At 41.5% G+C, this 19,808-nt stretch overlaps 1 protein-coding gene across 3 annotated transcripts in view; it reads right to left on the bottom strand.

The window, feature by feature from the left end:
* Window positions 1–19,808, bottom strand: part of TMTC1 (transmembrane O-mannosyltransferase targeting cadherins 1) — a 171,035-nt gene that overhangs the window by 57,773 nt on the left and 93,454 nt on the right. For all 3 annotated transcript variants that reach the window (XM_077935118.1, XM_077935116.1, XM_077935117.1), the window contains one exon: window positions 10,720–10,841. In XM_077935118.1, the coding sequence (XP_077791244.1) occupies window positions 10,720–10,841 (122 nt within the window). The remainder of the gene's footprint in view (window positions 1–10,719; window positions 10,842–19,808) is intronic.

Raw genomic sequence — 19,808 nt, 5'->3', positions numbered from 1 at the left:
AAGCTCTGCTCCCACATGCCACAGAATGAGGGGAAAATATGTTAAGTACACTACATTCTGTTAGTAATTATAAGATATAGCTCTGTCTTTTTTGCTATTGCTTGCTCTTGTCTTCTGCACACTTATTTGCCTAATGCTGACATATGGTTTAACATAATCTTGAACCAGGCCATTTCTTTTGCCCCGTTTTGGTTTTTACTGCCTCTCTCCCATGCTAAACTGAATTGGTTTTTAACATGGTTTAATATAATTTTTAGCATCATTGTTATTATAATTATGTATTAGCTTTTTAATGTATTGTTGTTTAACTGGAGCATTTTGTCTGGAGCATTTTCTTTTTAATATAAGCTGTTTGGGGCTTATAAAGGAAGGGGGGGGGGGGAATCTACAATAATCTGCCTTAATAGTGAACTCTTAATTAGTTAAATTCACCAAGTTAATATGATCTTATGAATCAAAAGTCTCGTAATACGCTCAATAGATTTTTTTTAAAAAAAACATTCACACTGAACTTCTGGTTCAGGTTTTTTTAATTACAAATATAGTTTTTATACAATTTTCATGTGTTTCCTTAAACCATTCCATATTTAAAATAACAACCAACACTGCTCCATTTAAACTAATATGCAAGGTTATTTTCCCTACAAAACTATCCATATATATTGACTCTATCTTACATATTGCCAAAATATAATTTTCTTCCCAAAGAGCTGTTTGCTAAATCTACAGTCCCTGCAGATAGCACCAGAAGTTAATCTGCTTTTGTTGTCTAACATTCCTTTGCTTTTATTCCAGTGTGTTTATTATAAAGCAACAGCATCCAAGTATCTTGACTTTTTATGGAATCAAACTTGCTATTTGATTTCTCTTCAGAGTGTTTGATATTAATGGGCAAACAGCTAAACGTTCGAAGTCTGACTCTGGATAAGAATAATCTCAAAGAAAGGATGTTTGCAATGCTTAGTAACTTAATTATGTTTTATCTAATCAGAGAGCTAGAGAAACAGGAACTAACCCCAAATGGTAAAATGGCATTATTTCTTTCCTCCATTATTAAACCTATGTGGGAATTGAGACTGTTTCACACTTGATTCCTGCAAGGCTGCATTTGTTTGCTCCTGGATGTGTTTCTGCAGGAGACTACGTAAGAGCAGGGTGCTCACTTGCACATCATCATCAACAACAACAACAACAAAAGGAAATGTGCCACCAAAAAACAAGATAACAGATGTTCAAAGAATTTCCATATGCTCATTTATATGTATGGATGCAAATTTAAGCAGAAACACATCTCACAATAATGGGGAAGACTGTAACCTGGTGGCCTGGGTGCTGATGGGCAACTTCAGTGCCCCTACTGCTCTCACTTCTGAGGGTTCTAGTTTCCATCAATTTTCAAATGGACTTGGACCAGACTGATAACTCCTTCAGACAGTGGACTATCTTCTGTAAAGTAGGAAACATGACCACTCTGCCTAGCAGGCTATCAACCAAAATGCAAATACTTGGAGCATGCATTAGTGTGTGGCATTTTTTCAAATGCTGCCTTGGTACCAAGTGGCGGGAAGTCAGCTGCTCAGGAAGTCCAGCCCGAAGTTCTTAGAGCATATGAATTGAGGAAACTGGATACATTACGTGAGTACACCAAATTCCCCAAATGATCAAGGGGTTAAAGACTTTCTTTAGAATGAAAGGCTGAAGGTTTTCGGACTTGTCAGCTTAGAAAATGAATAGCTACTTAGGACAGTGTGTGTGTGTGTGTGTGAGAGAGAGAGAGAGAGAGAGAGAGGGAGGGAGAGAGAGAGAGAGAGAGAGAGAGAGAGAGAGAGAGAGAGAATGAATGTGTGGAATATGAAATACAGAATTATGGACGGCATGGGAGGCTGAATAGAAAGTCATCATTTCTCCCCCTTGCATCGTACTAGAATTCAGGGTCACCTAATTAAGCTGATTGGCAGTAGATGCAGGAGCGACAAAAAGAAGCAGCTCTTCGCACAGCGCAAAAATGGATAATGGAAATTTACCACCTCAAGGCTGCTGATGCAGCACAGAGAATGGAAGTGTTATACAGGAGGGATCACAGCTCAGGAGTAAAGCTCATGCTTTGTACGTAGAAAGACCCGGACTCTGGCATCGCCAGTTTTAAAAAAGAATAAGGGAGCAGGTAATGGGAAAGGTTTCAGTCTGAGACCCAGAAGAGCTGCTGCCCATCAGACTAGGCTGCAAATGACCCATTAAAATTCGTGCAGCCAACTGAAAATCACTGTTATAAGATCTGTTTAGGTAAAAACAAGCCTGACTACAATTAACCTCAGCCTGCAATACCTTCGGATTGCAGTACCCTCAGTATTCATTGATAAAAGTTGTTAATAAATGGAGCAGGGCAGCTACAAGTGTCATTAATTTCAACAGGAGATACCCTTAAGCATGCTTAACTCTACCCAATGGAATCTACAGGGTTTAAAGGTGCACAATGCAGGCTGGATCGCGCCCCTTCTATTTAGAAATAACTCTAACAATACTTTTGACAGCACTTTTAAGCCACAAGAATGTCACAATCCTTTGCCTACCTCACCACAACCCTTTGAGGTAGGTCAGAATTTTCCCCATTTTATGTTCAGAGAACTGAGGGTAAGTGTTCACACCTTGCCAGTAGTAATTCATGACAGAGTGATGTGCCAACCCCTATTCTCTCATATTCAAGTGAGGATGCAATCTGCAACCACTGGTGAGACTTAAAGGAATATGATCTAAGGATCAAATTCTGGTCATTTACAAATAAAATTTGCATATGTTTTCAACTGATGACACAGTTTAATCCTTTTGTGTCAGGTTTTTTTTTGGGGGGGTGGCGTTCTTAAGCAGTTATCGACAGAAAGCGTATGTTGTATAAAAGTGGAGGGATTGCATTTGACTTCAATTGCAGGGGGAACGGCACACAAGGCTTTCATCGAAGTAGAGGTTTTGTCATGTTCACAGTATTACGAATGATTTGTCAGAGGCATGGAGAAATTCAGATTTCCATGAGTAAATTGGAAAAAATAAAATGGAAAAAGACTAGATCGGGCCAACAGCACACCAAATAAGCATTCGTAATAGGAAGTTAGGAGGAAAATATCCCCTAGAAGCAAGTGAATAATAATATATTCTCTTCAAATGAATACTTGGCTGGGGGAAAAGGGAGAGAGCTCTTTTGTGATTTTAAAGGGTCATAACCTCATAAAATTTTTAACTCTATTCTCACATCCTCATCACACTATGAATTTTAATTGCTATCGAACAAAATGCTATTAAAAGAGGTGAAGTAAAATGGCTACAAAATCCATTTCTCTTTTTACTTCCAGTTCCTCACCCCCCAAACACATCAAATCATCTTTTGGCCTATTACAATGTAAGCAATTTCCTTTTTAAGGAGGACATGGTGAATACAAATATGTGCTTTTGAAAAATACTAGGTAAGTATCATTTAATGCCGAGTGCTAGACCCCAGGCCTTCTCAAAACATTCCATGGTGACCTGAATATTCCATAACCACCACAAAACTTCACATTCACTAATATGCATTATTTAGAGAAACTGATCTCTCGTAAACCTTGACAAAATGCCTTGTGAATATTAAGCACACACACATACAGGCTCCCAAGATCATCATCATCATCCAACATGTACAGCAGAGCCATAGCTGCTTTCCTTTAGCAGAGCGTACCATATTAACAGCAAATGTTTGACCCTCCACTGCTGGTCATAGGCCGTGGAAGATCAAATTCTGCAGAATGCCAATGAAGTCCCAAGAGGCAGAGCACCACCTCTTGGGATGGAAAGGTGCTGTGACATGGTCTGCCCAAACAAGTTGGTTCTAGTTTCTCAAACAAGTTCAGCAGACTAAACTCTGTGGGTCAATTGTGTGATCTAGGCTATAGTGCCAGCCTGCCTAAATGTTGTCAGATAAACCATAAAGTTAATCTGAATCCACTACAGGGACCTGACACCCACGAGGCACTTATGAGGATGGATTTGATAAGCACAAGCACGCCACCAGGAAGCGCCAGATACTACAACTATCTGTGGCACCACTGACGTTCTTGTAAATAAACACTGAGAACCAAACATTTTACGGGCATGGATGCTTATAGGGATTATTACGTAACCTCATTCCTTTGTGTGCTCATGGGACAAAACTGTGATAGCTAGATAAACAAGCAGTTTTCTAGCACCGCTGGCTAACATGCAAGTTGCAATGTTAGGATTAAGTAGCTGCTACCATATAAATTTGTGCCTTCTTACGACAATCACAGTTGCAAAATCCATGGACCTCGTCCAAGAGGGAAAGTTCCCAGGACTGATAAAAAATAAGGGGGGAAATGACTTAAGCACATTAACCAGGAAACAATAACTGAGAGCTTCTGTAATTTGCTCATTGTGATATGGGCATTTAATGGGAAATTCTGAAACCACACTAGCAATACCGAAGAAACCCAGTATTGTTTTCAGCAGGGGAGTTTTCTGAGAAACAAGTTCTTTCACAGCTAGGAGACAAGAACTCTTCTAAAAAGGCAGAACACCAGCCTTGAGTGTCAAGGCAATGCATCTAGCTCTGAACTACCTTCTCCTGAACATTCACCAATATGTGATACAGCTACTGTATTGTTATTTAAGCAGAATCTTAGCAGCTAGGGGGATATAAAACTATTTTAGTTCTAAGGCAGATGTAATGCAAGTCTGAACCTGTTTATTTGGAAGCAAATCCTTCTGAAACCAGTGAAAGTTTGTTTAGTGTACTGCAGCTATTGTGTTAATGTGAGTTTGGTTTTGGTTTTTTAAAAAACAGCAGCAGCAGCAGCACCACAGTATCCTGCTCATCAATGCTAAGGAATATGGCAGAACCGGCAATTTGATCATGCTCTAGTCCAGACTTCTCCAACTTGGTTCCCTTTACATGTTGTTGGATTACAACAAGCCAGTGTAGCCAGCAATCAGGAGTGATGGGAGCTGTAGTCCAGCGGTCAGCAAGATTTATCTTGCCTGGGCCGGATCGGTCCCACAGAGATCCCTCCGTGGGCCGGATTGTGTACCCGTGTTAGCACGCACATGCACGTGATTTTCGGCGCCTGAGCAGACGCTATTTCCTATGCCTCGGAAGTGAGTCCCTGTGCTACGTTGCGCCAGTTTAGTGCAGCACACGAGCGGGCAGCTCGGTTCGGGGGCGGCTCAGGGGCCGGTCAAATGACCTCCACGGGCTGCTTCCAGCCCATGGGCCTTAGGTTGCTGACCCCTGCTGTAGTCCAACAACATCTGGAGAGCACCAGGTTGGGGAAGGCTAATCTAATCAAAGCTAAGCACTTTAAAATCTTACTGACTTTAATGGGAGGGTATTGCTTGCTATGACTTTAAGATTTCAGGATGTTGCCTGGTTAACCTGCAAAACCTGGAAGAATAATTGAGGAAAGCTTTAAATTTTAAATATTAATCGCTCCTTACTCCATTCCAGGACACCCACGTTTACTGGCTTTCCAAATAATTGCAAGACAACAGTGGATAGTTTGCAGAGATCAAGGAGAATCGTGGACATTGAAATGCAACCAGTTGCCAATATGTACCCTGCTTTTATGGTAAAGAAAGCTGCATCATCTGGGCTCAGGAGATTGTGCTTTGCATGCAGAAGATCCCAGGTCCAATACCCAACATACCAAGATAAGACTGGGAGAGACTTCTTTCTGAAACCTTGGAGAAGCACTGTTGGTCAGTGAAGACAATACTGAGCTGGATTAATGGACTCAGTGTAAGGCGGGTTTTTCTTATGTTCCTGTAGAAGACCTTCTTATACACTTTCCTGCACAGGAGGAACCACTGGCCAGGCTGGATAGAGTTAGTCTAGATAGAAGGTTCTGTAATGGCATAGCTTACCACATAGGGCAGTGGTCAGCAATTCCTGACAGGGTGTGAGGTCACAAGTAACCTAGGGGTTACCCAATGAGCCTCTGCTCTGCCAGCTAAACTTAACTCAAGAGATCCATGATGGGACCTCATGACATTTTCGTTTCTCCTCCTCCTCCTCCTTGTTTTAATTAAATACAGCCATGGGGGCTGTCAGTTTGATTGGAGCAGCAGTGCCAACATGTGTGTGTGCGTTTAAGCCTTCCCTCTCCCCCCCGCCCCCCGGCTATTTTTTTTTTTTAATTAAAAAAATCACATACCAAATCCCTCCCAGTCAAAACTCCCTCGCTTGAGGTTGTTGTCTTCCAGGTGAGAGTGGGGGAGAATAGGAGTACCTGTAGCCTAGGGCAAAGTGAATTTGTTTGGGAAACCAGCATGAGGGTAAGGGTTAAGCAGCCCCTCCCCAAGTCAAACTGGCCATCCTCCCAATCAGCATTTAATTAAAAAAAGAAATCAAAACCTTTTATTGAATACCAGAGGGATGCAATGCAAGCTTTTATACAAGATTTTTTTTTCCAAAAGCACAATAGTACAATTTAAAATATGAGAATTTGTAAATTTGGGAGACAGTCAGAGATCTTCCACACAACATGTAACTTTGCCCTGAAACTCAGGTCTAACAACATCCAACTGCTATGTAAAGGCTTCTAGCCACTTCACTGCTTCTTTCCCAGAATTTGGCAGAGACTGTTACACTGTCCTCTGCATTTACATGAACAGAATTTTTTATTAAAAGATGTTTCATTCGGAAAAGAAGGCCAAAGAAAGCTTTAAAGGACCACTACATACCTATGGGTACATTGCCCCCAACCACACTGGTTAGATATCCTCGTCTTATTCTAATTCAATAACTGAGACTTAAGAGCAGAGGTGGAAACAAAATCCAAGAAATGAATATTGTGCTTGGCAAGAGACGAAACTGCTGCTAAAGAAAGTTCTCAATAATGTTATACGTCCCTGCTCTCATTATTTGCTCAACCATTTTATTGCCAGGCTCTCCCTTGGAGCAAAATTATAAAGAGGGGGTGGGAGGAATCTTTCTTGCTTTGCAGTGGCTACAAATTCTTGTTTGAGGAGAGTGCCGCAAGACTGTGTTCGAAATAAAACAAAAGAGATCATTGCTCACTATTCAGTCTTGTGAGCAGTCATATTTAGCCCCCTCAATACTCTAGGCCTGTATCGGTTTTCGGAGCAGAGCACACCTTCCTTTTCCTGGGGGAACCTTGGAACAACAAACAAGATCTATCCATTTTAAACATAACATAGGAATTGGCTGCCATGCACATTTTTCATTTTAGATTTAAGTCCCAGTTCTCTGTTGATCTGAGGCACGGACCATTTTCTCCCAAGGAAATTCAGGACCCAGCAATCGAGAGCTGAAAGCAAGAGCTCCTGGCTCCCAGAGGCATAGTAAGCTCTGAGGAGGGGGGACAGGACGGGAAGGGGGCAGATTCTTCCCCAAAGTGTGTGAAGGAATGTGCCCCTGTCCCTTTACGCTAAACTTTCTTGTGTAACACAGAATCATACAGTTGGGAGGGATTTCAAATGTCACCTCGTCCAACCATCTGCCAATGCAGGAAATCCACAAGCACAGCATCCCTGACAGGTGAGATCAGGTGTCCAAGGTGGACTGTCACAATGGAAGCTAAGAACAGACAGTGGCAGTTGCCCAATGCAGTGATGCTGTTGTAGATCAATACCACTGTTGCCCAACACTGTTATTTTCCTGCAGGGTCTTCTCCCTTCCATGGGCATGAATCTTCTTTCTGGTGACAACTAACCAGACAAGCTAATCACCAAGCCTCACAATACAATATGGAAAAGATCTGAACTGTACTTTTTAAAAACTGGGGATGCAAGCTTTAAATCGATAGATTAAACATCTAAAGATTTAATTGATTAACCCATTTGAAGCACGTTAAAGGCACTCGTGCTCATTAACAAATAGCATGTTAGTGCAATAGACCATGAAAAGGAAAATATTACAGATCTAACACTAAATGGAAGCTTAGTGCTCTCTTCAATATAGGGGTCTGCAACAAAATACTGCAGTGTGCATATTCAAGGCCCTTTTCCAGGGTACTTACCCTATGCTATCCTCCCTTCCCAGTTTTCAATTATCCCCCTCCCCAATAGTCAGTTCACATTCCATGCCTACTTCACATGCCAATTCCTCACTGGACTGTTCTGGTGGGTGTCCACCCCAACCACTGCCAAGTCCTTTGTATTGTAGATTCCGGTGTATTAGGCGACTGGGTGTATTAGACGACCCCCCAAAGGTTCGTCTTATAAGCCCAGTCGCCTAATACGCTGGGCAGCAGCAGTGGGTGGGCTCCGCGTCGGGAGAAAGCCATACGTGGCATATAAGACGACCCCCAACTTTTTAACCTCTTTTCCGGGCTTGAAAAGTCGTCTTATATGCCAGAATCTACGGTACTTCTGCAAACCTTGGACTGTTTGAGCCTCTTGGTCAGCAGTGATACGTGAGATGAGGGGGAGGGTGGAACAGCAGTGCCATCCTCCTGTCATTGGCCGTGATATCACTCTCTGGGTCAGAGATAGGGCAGCAACAAAGGGTTGGTGGCAGCCCACAAGTGCATGCACACCCATGCTACAAACAGTGATTGGCTCTCCCCATCCTTGTTCTGGTGAGCAGCCATGCCCCTTCACATTCCACCTCTGCTGTTACCTCTCTCTTGTGAATGGGTGGTGTGGTTTTGGATACATAAACATTAATGAGGTTTTAGTATCACTCTTTCTCTCTTATTTTTCTATACATCTCTGTTTCTTCATCTGACACGTCTTCATACCTCTGCTGAGACAACGTGTTCTGTTCTCATTCCATATTACAGAAACACAAACGAGCCTAAGTTTTTTAAAAAACAAACTAGCCCTTCAACTTCAGTCACACCAATTTAGCAACTCATCTACTGATTAAATCAATTCGAATTTGTGAGATAAGCATAACATTATTTTTGTACACACTGGGGAGCAATCAACATCGCCCAATTTCTCCTGATCAAGACAGTGGTTTTCAATATGCACTCTGGGGAACTGTAGATGCCCTGAAAGCTTATAATGGGTTCCCTGATTTTTTAAAAAAATCAATAATGGCAGACAAGTTTCCTCTCAAAGGGAACTTTGCCAGCATCCAAAGCTACAGATTGCCCCAACAATGAGAGCGTTGGATGTGCCTCACTGCCATTTTCAGCCATCTTAGTCAGTGCCTCACATGAACTGAAAGCCAAACCAGATGAGACACAAATCAAACAACTGTGTGATAATTGTTTTAAAAAGTAAATTGCAGGTGCAAAGACCCCAATCTAAATCAGGACCCTGAAATTGGGTTTTTATTGAGTGTTCTCTGCAAAGTTATACATTGCAACAGCACTACCCCTGCAATTTGCATTGTGGAGGGGGGGAGGGTCAGTTTACCCCACTGGGAACGTTTTTGAATGTAGATGCAACGTCCCCAATCCAGACTGGGACCATAAGAGGACAAAGGGGTAAAGCCCCCCCTACCTACCCTTCCAATTCCAGGATCCCACTGCAAATGGGGAGACTGTGCCTGCAATTTATTTTTTTAAAGTCATTCATGCAATTGCTAATTGTGTGATTGGCATGTCATTTGCTTTGGCTCTGTGTGCACACCAGAAAACAAGTCCAGAATCCTCTGGCTTTCCATGAAAAGAAGTTCAAGAATTCCTTGGCAAATTAAAATGTTCCCTAAAGCTAAAAATGTCGAAAGACACCGCTCTAAGAGATAATAGGCCACATTTTCCACTTTCCCAGAATGGTGTGCATTTTGTTTGTTCTTTAACAGTATCTCTCTAGATGTCTACCCAACAAAACGCCTGTCTTCATTCATTAAAATGTCAGGCTAGATCTCATTCTGTGGCTTAATCTGACATTTCCAGTATCCTCCTTTTTTTAAGGTTGAACTAAGAAGAACTTGTGACTCAAATGCTTTATATCCAAACAAAATAGCTGAAATTCCCAGGAATCCAAATTACAGTAAGACAATGGACTAGGTATCACATCTAGTACATTTTGAAACGGAATGCCATTGTTTACCAAAGCTCATTTCTCCCACCCCAAATTTCACTCTAAACTACAATCAGTTTTTCTAAGAATAATAGACCCAATACAGACTGAAGTAACAGATCTAGATAGAAATCCAATATTTTTCTTTCTTTCCCAGTTCTATCTAATGTTTACAAATAAAGAAGAGAACAATTCACCTCTATTTGACCAGACTTTGGGTCAGCTCATGGTCACAGCAGTATCCACACTGGGCCTATACATCACTGTGATTGGTGTAATTGTGGCACCTTGAGAAAGGGCTGTTGTTACTGTACAAGCAACAAGGACCACATATACAATCCTTACATGAAGTCACTAACAGTCACAGTCAAGCTGTTTGAAAATCACTGCCAGCATAGCAACTCTTTCAGTAAAGCCCTTGAGTAGATCTAAGTATTGAACCATCCAAATCTCATTTTTACAGATTTACTTTAGCACTTGATGAGCAGCAGACCACGAATATCAGCAAAGTAGTTACAAATGAATGGGATTACACGGCATCACTGCATACAGCTAGTTGAACAATTCTATCTACCACTGCCTGGTAGATGTTCCTTGACAAATTCTGCAGAATTTGTGAAGCGATAGTTGTAAATACTTGTACATATTTACTTGTGGGAATAAATATGGGCTGAAGACCTTAGTTTTTAAATATCATAATTGAGAGTGTCATTTCAAAAGAATTAAATGTGTGAAAATTACCTAGGCATATACAGGACACGCTCGGCCACAACAAATCCCACCCTGAAGAAGAGGTTGCTAGCCGGTATGAAGGGGAAAACCAGGAACAACAGGCCAACTAGAACTTCTCTGTGTTCCAGTTTCTGAAACGAAACAATAATTAGAGACAAATGAGTGAAAAAGAATGCCAAGTTCAGGGAACATCATAGTTCCAATTCTAATGTAACAATATTCATGCCCCATTTTTCATCATTTCATTTTATTATGGCACTTAAGCTATGTGCTTTAACAACAACAGCAAAACTTAAGAGATTGTATTGCACTGTATAGCATCCAAGCACTGGTTCACAGCTAAAACTTTTAGGTCCAAGCTAAACGTTAAATGACCTCTTTATACAGTGGTACCTCGGGTTAAGAACTTAATTCGTTCCGGATGTCCATTCTTAACTGGAAACTGTTCTTAATCTGAAGCACCACTTTAGCTAATGGGGCCTCCCGCTGCTGCTGCGCCGCCATTGTGCGATTTCTGTTCTCAACCTGAAGCAAAGTTCTTAACCCGGGCTACTATTTCTGGAGTCTGTAACCTGAAGCGCCTGTAACCTGAGGTACTACTGTATTAGCCTTCCACACACATTCTGCAAATGGCAAAGGGAAAAGGAAATGATAATATCATATTATTAGTATTTTCTTACTATAAGGCAAGTTGGTGATGTCCAAGAATTTCCCCTAATGTATAACGTGTCACTAAACTATGCCAGCTTGTTTTTACTTATCTTGTATATATTCATCTTAAGCCAGTGGGTTATTGTTATTCCAATTTTACAGATGGAAAAATGAAGCAGTGGAATTACAGTTTGCATAAGGTTTATCAGTGCTTCCGTGGCTGAGCTGGGATTGGAACATGGAGCTACCAGATCTAAGTGTGCTACTGGCCCCATTCGCAAGCAACAGTAAGAACAGGCTTCCTCAACCTCTGCCCTCCAGATGTTTTGAGACTACAATTCCCATCATCCCTGACCACTGGTCCTGCTAGCTAGGGATAATGGGAGTTGTAGGCCAAAAACATCTGGAGGGCCAAGGTTGAGGAAGCCTGGGTAAGAATATTGTCCAAACTAGGCCAACATTTTGCTCCAACCCTAAGTTTCTCAAGGGAAAACTAAAGGCTAGGAAATAACATGTACCATAATATTCTACAATGGGAGGGAAAATCTGAGGTACCGAAAGAAGAAATCTAATTGCCCTGTCCAGAACTGGGCTAGAACATTTAGCAATTCTCTTAAGCACAATCAGCTGCTTAATGATCTCGGCTAACTGCTTAATGATCACAGCTAGTGACCACCTTCTCACTAAGCCAAAAGCGTTGAGATGTTCCAGCAGCAAGCTTCCTTAGGAATTTCAAAGCCTCCCGAAATAGGTCATTTGTTCAGCAGTTCCTACCCAACAGCCATTTCTTGCAACATTTAGGCTTTTCCTCTGAGAACTCCATTCCACCCACAGCAGCAAACATCCATATTTGATGCCTAATAAAACTAAGTAGATGTAACAAGGAACCGCTAAGAGGCTAGAAACATGAAAAATGCACAGTGTTATTTTTATGGCCACTTTTCAGTCTATAGTGCACCGGAGCATTTTATAGCACTCAAATTCTAAGAAATATTGCCCCGCAGGCACAAGCACACACACACTCATATTAAATACACATGTGAGCATGCACATACACAATAGTGGCAGCACCAGTGCCTCAATATCCAAACTAACCTGCACAATTACACTGAGGCCCCATTCACTTTCAGCTGGTGAAATGACCATGCAATTTCTTGAAGAATCGTGGGAACTGTAGTTCAGGATAGGAACTAAGAACTCTCTGCAAGGCCCAGTTTCAACATGATGGCATGTAGGCAAGAACTTGCCCATTGCATCTCATTTAAAGTAACCCTTACGTGCTATGCATGCAATATTGGCACACTAGTGCAGCAAACCGTCTGGGTCAGGGATCTCTGGTATGCTAACATTGCATGAAGAGGCAAAACAACATGGCACAGGTAAGTTTCTCTACCTTGAAGAAATCTGGTTGTCTTAGGCACTTCATTCTTAGCTCGCTTTTCGGACTATGGTTGGTTCGCAGAGCAGCAAATTTAAGTATGTCGTGTAAACATGCTCTTACAGAACCCCAAACTCTCACCTTCACCCTGTTTCGGGGCAACTTTTACACAACCACTTATGTGTGTGATGGCTGACTTTCAGCACACTTTGTGATCACTTAGGCATGTACAATAATTAGAATTGGGGGTGGGGGGGAGCAATGGGAATAGACAAGAGAGAATATATATTAATCTAATGCATTTTAGACCCTTCTGGTCCCTTGCAGAAATCTAAAATCAATTTAAAATATTTTTAATTTGCAGAACTGACTATACTATACTATAGTAACAGTAATACTATACTATACTATACTATACTATACTATACTATACTATACTATACTATACTATACTATACTATACTATAGTAACAGTAATACTATACTATACTATACTGTACTGTACTGTACTATACTATTGTTATAGGATTGGGGGATTGATTTGGATGACGCTCATGGGTACCAACCTAGGCTGTGGTTTTGCAGCTACAAGATGGGGGTCTGAAATGGTCAAAGCAGTTTGCATCTCTAGCTCCCAGGCCCAACAACTGCTTTCAAGGATTCCAGAACAGAAAAGACGCACTCCATGTTATGGCCATCTAAAAATGACACCAGCCAGACTATTTTCACCTTTCGCCACTCAACTTCATTGAGAAATTCTAAATTCTAGTGTTATCATGGGGGGTGGGCCACGATCTTGCCTATGCTCTCCACGCCATTTCGAATTATATCAGTGGCAGAGCACAGTCTTTCCATGCACAAGATCCCAGCTGCAGTCCTGGCATCTCCAGTTACAAAGGCTCTGAATGGCAAGATGAATGGCTGCAACTCTTGAGATCTGTTGTCAGGCATGGCTGACAATAATGGGATAGAGAAGCCTTCAGTCTTACCCGCTACAAGGCAGTTCCTTATCCATTCAGTATTCAAACTACAAGGCAGAAGTGAAATTTTAACAGGAAATTTTTCAACAATGCCCTTTCATCAACCTTTTCATCCTTTTTAAGACACAGATGGGACTGACTGTGTGTTAATCAGAGCCTAATCTTCATTTTTGGGTATAGGCTTTTCCCCTCCGCCTCCTCCTTCCTTTTGTTCCTAGCAAGTCTGTGAAGAATTGGTTTGATTCTATCCACTTAATCCTACAAGCTCTAATGGTACTTGAAGATTTTTGCTGAACAAATGCAGACAATGACATAAGATATATTCAGAAATAAAACTCTAAAGACAAACTGAGTCTTAAAAAAAAAAAAGAGGAATTGGCCTTTATAGCCTTTTTCTTTTGAAGACACTAGATTGCTCCCGTGTGCAGGAAAAAATGGTGCAAGAACATGCTCACACCCTCTTTTCTTTTTTCTTTTTACAGATTACAAATAGCAAATAAAAAGGGAAAGTCAAACTAGGAAGGAGGACAGGGATTAAATTGCTTTTACCATACAAATTGTTAACACAGTTACTTTTCTAGCTCTTTTATTTGTGGAAATATAAGAAATCACATGCAGATGGTATTCTGCCTATTGAGATGTGGGGCTTATTGTGTTTGTTTTACTGGTTACAATGCTAATGCTTTTGTCTCGATTCCTAACGTTCCTTTTTTGCTGCAGTACCTGTTGCATTATGGAACCATGGCTTTTTTATCAATATGTTGCCGTGTCACAGAAAATTTTAAACAGTGGGAAAGAACTGCATGCCAGGAAACCACCCCAAATTTCATTACATGAAATTAGAACACAATATGCCCATAATCTTCCAAGTTAACCAGGTTGCAAAAGAATTTTTTTTCTGGAAACAACACAGAAATGAGCCCTGAACTTCCATTAGATTTCCAGAAGTGGCTTTTATGTTGTGTGAAAGGTCACATGGAAATTAACAGGTAAGAAAATGTCGGGGAAATGCAATAACGTGCTGTCCAAATGCGGCCCAAGCAGCAATCTAATTAAATAGCTATAAAGTTATGCACTACTCAGTGGTCTGAAGATCTCATTGCTTTTCTACATTTTAACACTTGGCTTATAATAGCTTAGATATCTGATTGGACATATGGACAGTGTATATTAATTTATACATTTAAGTTATTGTTAATGCCAGCAGGCAATGTTCAAGCTATATGTGTCTTGGATCCCCTCCCCCACCTTTTGCTTTATCTTATTCGGGGAACAAGTTGGCAAAACCACATTAACATAGTGCCAGCCTATACTTATAAAAGAAGAATACCCAGCACTAGCTTTGATTTTGTAAATAGATATATAGATTTTATAGAAGTTATTAAGGACCAAACATGACAGATAACAGTTGTGGAATGTGTTTGCATTTGTGTCCATCTTTGCAAATTTTGGCAGATGAGAAGCAGTGGCATATAGGACTGCTTATATATGGAGCCCTAAGTAAGACGCAGGTGGCGCTATGGGTTAAACCACTGAGCCTACGGCTTGTCAATCAGAAGGTCGGCGGTTCAAATCCCCATGACGGGGAGAGCTCCCGTTGTTCGGTCCCAGCTCCTGCCAACCTAGCAGTTCGAAAGCATGTCAAAGTGCAAGGAGATAAATAGGTACCACTCTGGCGGGAAGGTAAACGGCATTTCCGTGCGCTGCTCTGGTTCACCAGAAGCGACTTAGTCATGCTGGCCCCATGACCAGCTGTACGCCGGCTCCCTCGGCCAGTAAAGCGAGATGAGCGCCGCAACCCCAGAGTCGTCCGTGACTGGACCTAAAAGTCAGGGGTCCCTTTACCTTTAAGTAATGGTTTAACTTTAGTACATCCTTTCATGCCCTCCCTTCCAAAAAGAAAAAGTATTTTAATCCAATCCTGTGGGTCTGTTGATCTAGAATCATACGAGGAGATGAACATGTAGCTGCTTCAGCATTTGCTACTCCTTAAGGAGTTAAAATTCACAATTTTAAAAGCTCAGTTAATCTCCTTAGTGTTTCCTGTGCTCCTGTAAGTCAGTTAACAGGGCAGGCGCACAGTTTATGCAGGGAAGGAGGGAGAGAGATATTCTTTTAGCCAGCCCCAGGGTCTCTTGACTTATTGCTTTCTCTTCCTGAAGCAAATGCTAATGCAATAGTCATAGAAAACCTCATTGCCAAAGCACTAGGAACATCAATAGTGACCTTAGCAGGGGTGTCAGGAAATTCAGCAGGCCCTGAGGAAAATCAAGGAAGGATTGATTTAAAATGGGTCTTTTATGAAAATGAAGGCATTTTCCAGAGAGTAAAATGCAAGAAGTCAATAAACAGCCCTGCTCACCTTGTACGTCTTTGGTGCATGGGGGGATAAGAATTGTTTGGGAAGGGAGAGAAAGATATATGCTTCCAAAACCTTGTCCATTTTGGCCTCTAGGAAGTGCCCTTGCCGTCAAGGAACCATAGACAGCCATTTGTAGATGGAAAGTCAACTGTAGCAAAGTATGCAAGGTCTTTATTCACACAGCCTTAAAATGGTGAACAGCATCCTTAGCTGCTTTTGTAACAGGCGCTAATTCATTTGCTGCTAGGTCACCTTCCGACGCAGATGTTCAGTTCACATACAGATGTAGAACAACTTAATAGAAAGCAATTTGATTACAACTTAATGCAAACCAATTTGATTAGGCACTTAATATAAACCAGTTAGACTACAAAAACAACTGAAAAAGCACTATTTCCAAATGCTAGGCAAAATAAACATGCTTCTTCTACATGTCTCCAAGACCAGGCCAGAAAACAGTTGTAAAATGCAGTGCAGTGGAACAGCCAGATACCACACCTCTATGCTCAAGGGAGAGAACTGCACAGGTGTGGACTGGGGTGAAGTGAGGGACGTAGAATAGCTCTTCTGTTCTGTCTCTGATTCTGGAAGAATTCATGGAAACTGGAGGAAACGATGTATTGCAGGCTAACAGGCTGAAATGAGTACCATCTCCTCCCATGAATGCTTAGACTACCAAGGAGCCTTTAGTGAGGGACTTTATAAAAAGCTTTTTTAAAGCCTAAGTACATAATGTTGACTGGATCTCCACTATGCAGGTGCTTGTAGACACTCTCCAAGAGCCTTAGGTTTAGTGAAACAGGAGTTATCCTTACAGAAGCCATGCTGGTTTTCTTTTAGCAAGACCTGAAGGCTTGGCCATTCTAGATGATCCTAGTGGTCCCTTCTATGATTCTATCTTTAATGCCTTCTACCAGCTTCCCCAAAATAAATGTTACGCTAGCTAGCTTGGATCTCTTCTGAATCGGTTTTTAAGAAATTGGTGTTGCACTGGTCTTTTTCCAGTCCTTGGGTATGGGGGCTGGTTTTAGGGACAAGTTACACATTTTTGTTAGAAGATCAACAATTTAACATCTCTTTAAGAATGCTCAGTTGTACCTGGATATTTGCCACTTTTTAATTTGCCAGCAATGCCTAGAACTTTGTCGCTTGTCACTACTGTAGGCAATGACCATTTTGCGCAGGGGTTCCATTCCTGGCCCCCACGCACATCGGCAGAGCGCGCATAAGCCTGTTGCTTCCCCATTATGCCTTCTTCCGGGTCCAAGAGGACCCGCCCATCAGCGGTTGCGCATCAATTGGACGCACTCAAAATGGTTGCAGCTCATGTATTTCCCTGTTTCCATCCTGAGAAAGTTGGCTCAAGCACAAAAATCTGTCCTACATAAACAAAGAACGAATGAAACACATATATTTTGTCATAGATTATTCCTAACTTTTTACCTAATTAAATATGATTATTTCTGAAAGGGCGAAGAATGATTATTCTTGAAATATCTCTTTGCTTCTTATGAACGGAAAAGAAATGATATATCCTCTGGCAAGAACTATGACCCACAAGCAGGAAACAAAAGAACTTATGGGAACTGGTTTAATTAGACTTTGCTGGATATTGGGAAATGAAAATTGTAATTCCTTCCTTCTTACGAGAAAGGATACATCAGAAGGATACCAAGGGAAAGCTAAAGAGCAGGAGCACTGCTAATTTCCTGAAACAAATAAGCTGATAATACTGGAGAGCTGCTCTTGCATTCTAGGCAACCTTCTCTCCAGCGAAACGGCACATGGCCCTATTCCAAGAGCACCGTGAGCAAAAGCAAGACCTGGAAGAGCCACAAGGCGATAAACCTATATTCATTCTACATTATAAATATAGAAGTATTCAGCAAAGAAAACGGAGCTGCCTGCCTTGGTAGTTTATCAGCACTGCACACACATTCCAACAATGCAATTACCCAAATCACAAGAGCTGACAACAAATTAGTCTCACTTAAAAATTCAATGATAACAAAATAATCAATCCCTTAGACATATTCTGTAATTATATTCAATGTAACCTGTCTTCTGACTCAGTATGACACGAGGCACCATCTCCCCCCGGTGCTCTGCAGTTTGTGCAAACCTGAGGAAGGGGATGGCATCTGGTTGCTGTTGGGGACCCAGACACAAGACCAGCTGCCCCAGCAACCAGATGCATATAACCCAGTTGCGTGAATTTTACTGGAGGTACACAGCTTATACACTCTATGCATGCTTGGGGCAATAAACACTTTATAGGACACACACACACACTGGATATACTGCAGGTGCAACTTTGTCCTGGTCTAGCAAGGATGGAAAATTTGCAAAGTCTGTGGGTAGATAATGAAAGATTTAATGGGGGTGGGGGGGTGTAGAGCTGTTCTAAATAATTTTGACGCTGGGTGCATCTTTATGTGAATGTAGGGGTACACATTTCCAGCTTGAGCCCTGCCTTTTCTGTGCAGCTAGTGGTTCATTACTAGAGCTGAACCAAGGCCACTGTACCCACTAAACTGACATAAAATGTGAGGCTATCCTGAGTAGTTGGCATACTCCAGCTACTGGTGGGATATGGTCCAACCGTATGACACAGTGCCTCTCTCTGTACATGCCCACCACATCCCTGGCCTAGAAAGCAATTGCAAACCTGGGAGTGTAAGAAAATGTATTCTATTTCTTGCTCTGAATGGCTATTGCACCTAATGATGGCTGTACTACTTTTGGAAAGCTAGTTGTTCAGAAACAAAACACATGCTCCAAACGTAACATTATATCATCTCTCTTAACCAAGTCTCTCATTCTATGGGCCTTTGTACACTGGCTGGAAAAGTGGATATAAGCTTCATCGGATCTGCTGCTTTGATTTTGTGGGGCAGAGGAAGGGAGGTTATATCTCTGCAAGGTTGACAGAATGAGACACATTGGTTAAGAGAGATGAAGCAATGTTTCATTTGGGGCTTTTGCTCTGTTTCTGATCTATCAGTGGTTCAAAAGTGTCATAATCATCATTTAGCGTAGAGAAAGAAATAAAATCCATTTTCTTACCTTTTCCAGGTTGACAAGTGCTGTCTGGGTATTTTGTTTTAATGGCAAAAAGCAGTCCAGAGAACAAGTAGCTCCTTTGTTCTCAGAGCAGCAGCGTGCAATATTTCTGACTGCTAGCTGGTATTACTTCACCTATTCTGCGTCTCTAGAGTGTTACAAAGCATTCACGATTAAATTCTCACACAGCTCATCTTTCTCTCCAGGTTCATTACCAACACACGACTCACAGCTTGTTTGTCGAAAAGTGGATAACCAACCTAAATCGTCAGCTCTGTACCAATATTCCACCACCACCCTAAATTATATATATTAAAAGCAGAACACTTTTTGCTTCATGTACTGATTTGAGTCGTGATGGACAAGTTCAAAGTGACCCATGACCAAAGCCATAGGAAATCTGATTAGGATAGAAGAGGCAAGAGGAGTAAAGAAAAGAGGTGGAAGTAATCAGGAGCAGATGGAGACACAATGAATCCAAGGTTTCCTAATATACAAGAGAAGCAAACCTTAAGTTCATTCATGTCACAATACTCACCCTCACCTCTTCTCCCTGCCCTGCTCCCCATTCCCAAAGCCCTCTCTATCTCCCCTCTTTCCAACCTGCTACAAAGAGATCCCAGGTACAAGAGCCACCTGATATTTTGCCAGTTCATACATTACA

The sequence above is a fragment of the Podarcis muralis genome, chromosome 10, assembly GCF_964188315.1.
Source record: "Podarcis muralis chromosome 10, rPodMur119.hap1.1, whole genome shotgun sequence".
NCBI lineage: Eukaryota > Metazoa > Chordata > Lepidosauria > Squamata > Lacertidae > Podarcis > Podarcis muralis.
This window is presented reverse-complemented; position numbering and strand designations above follow the sequence as displayed.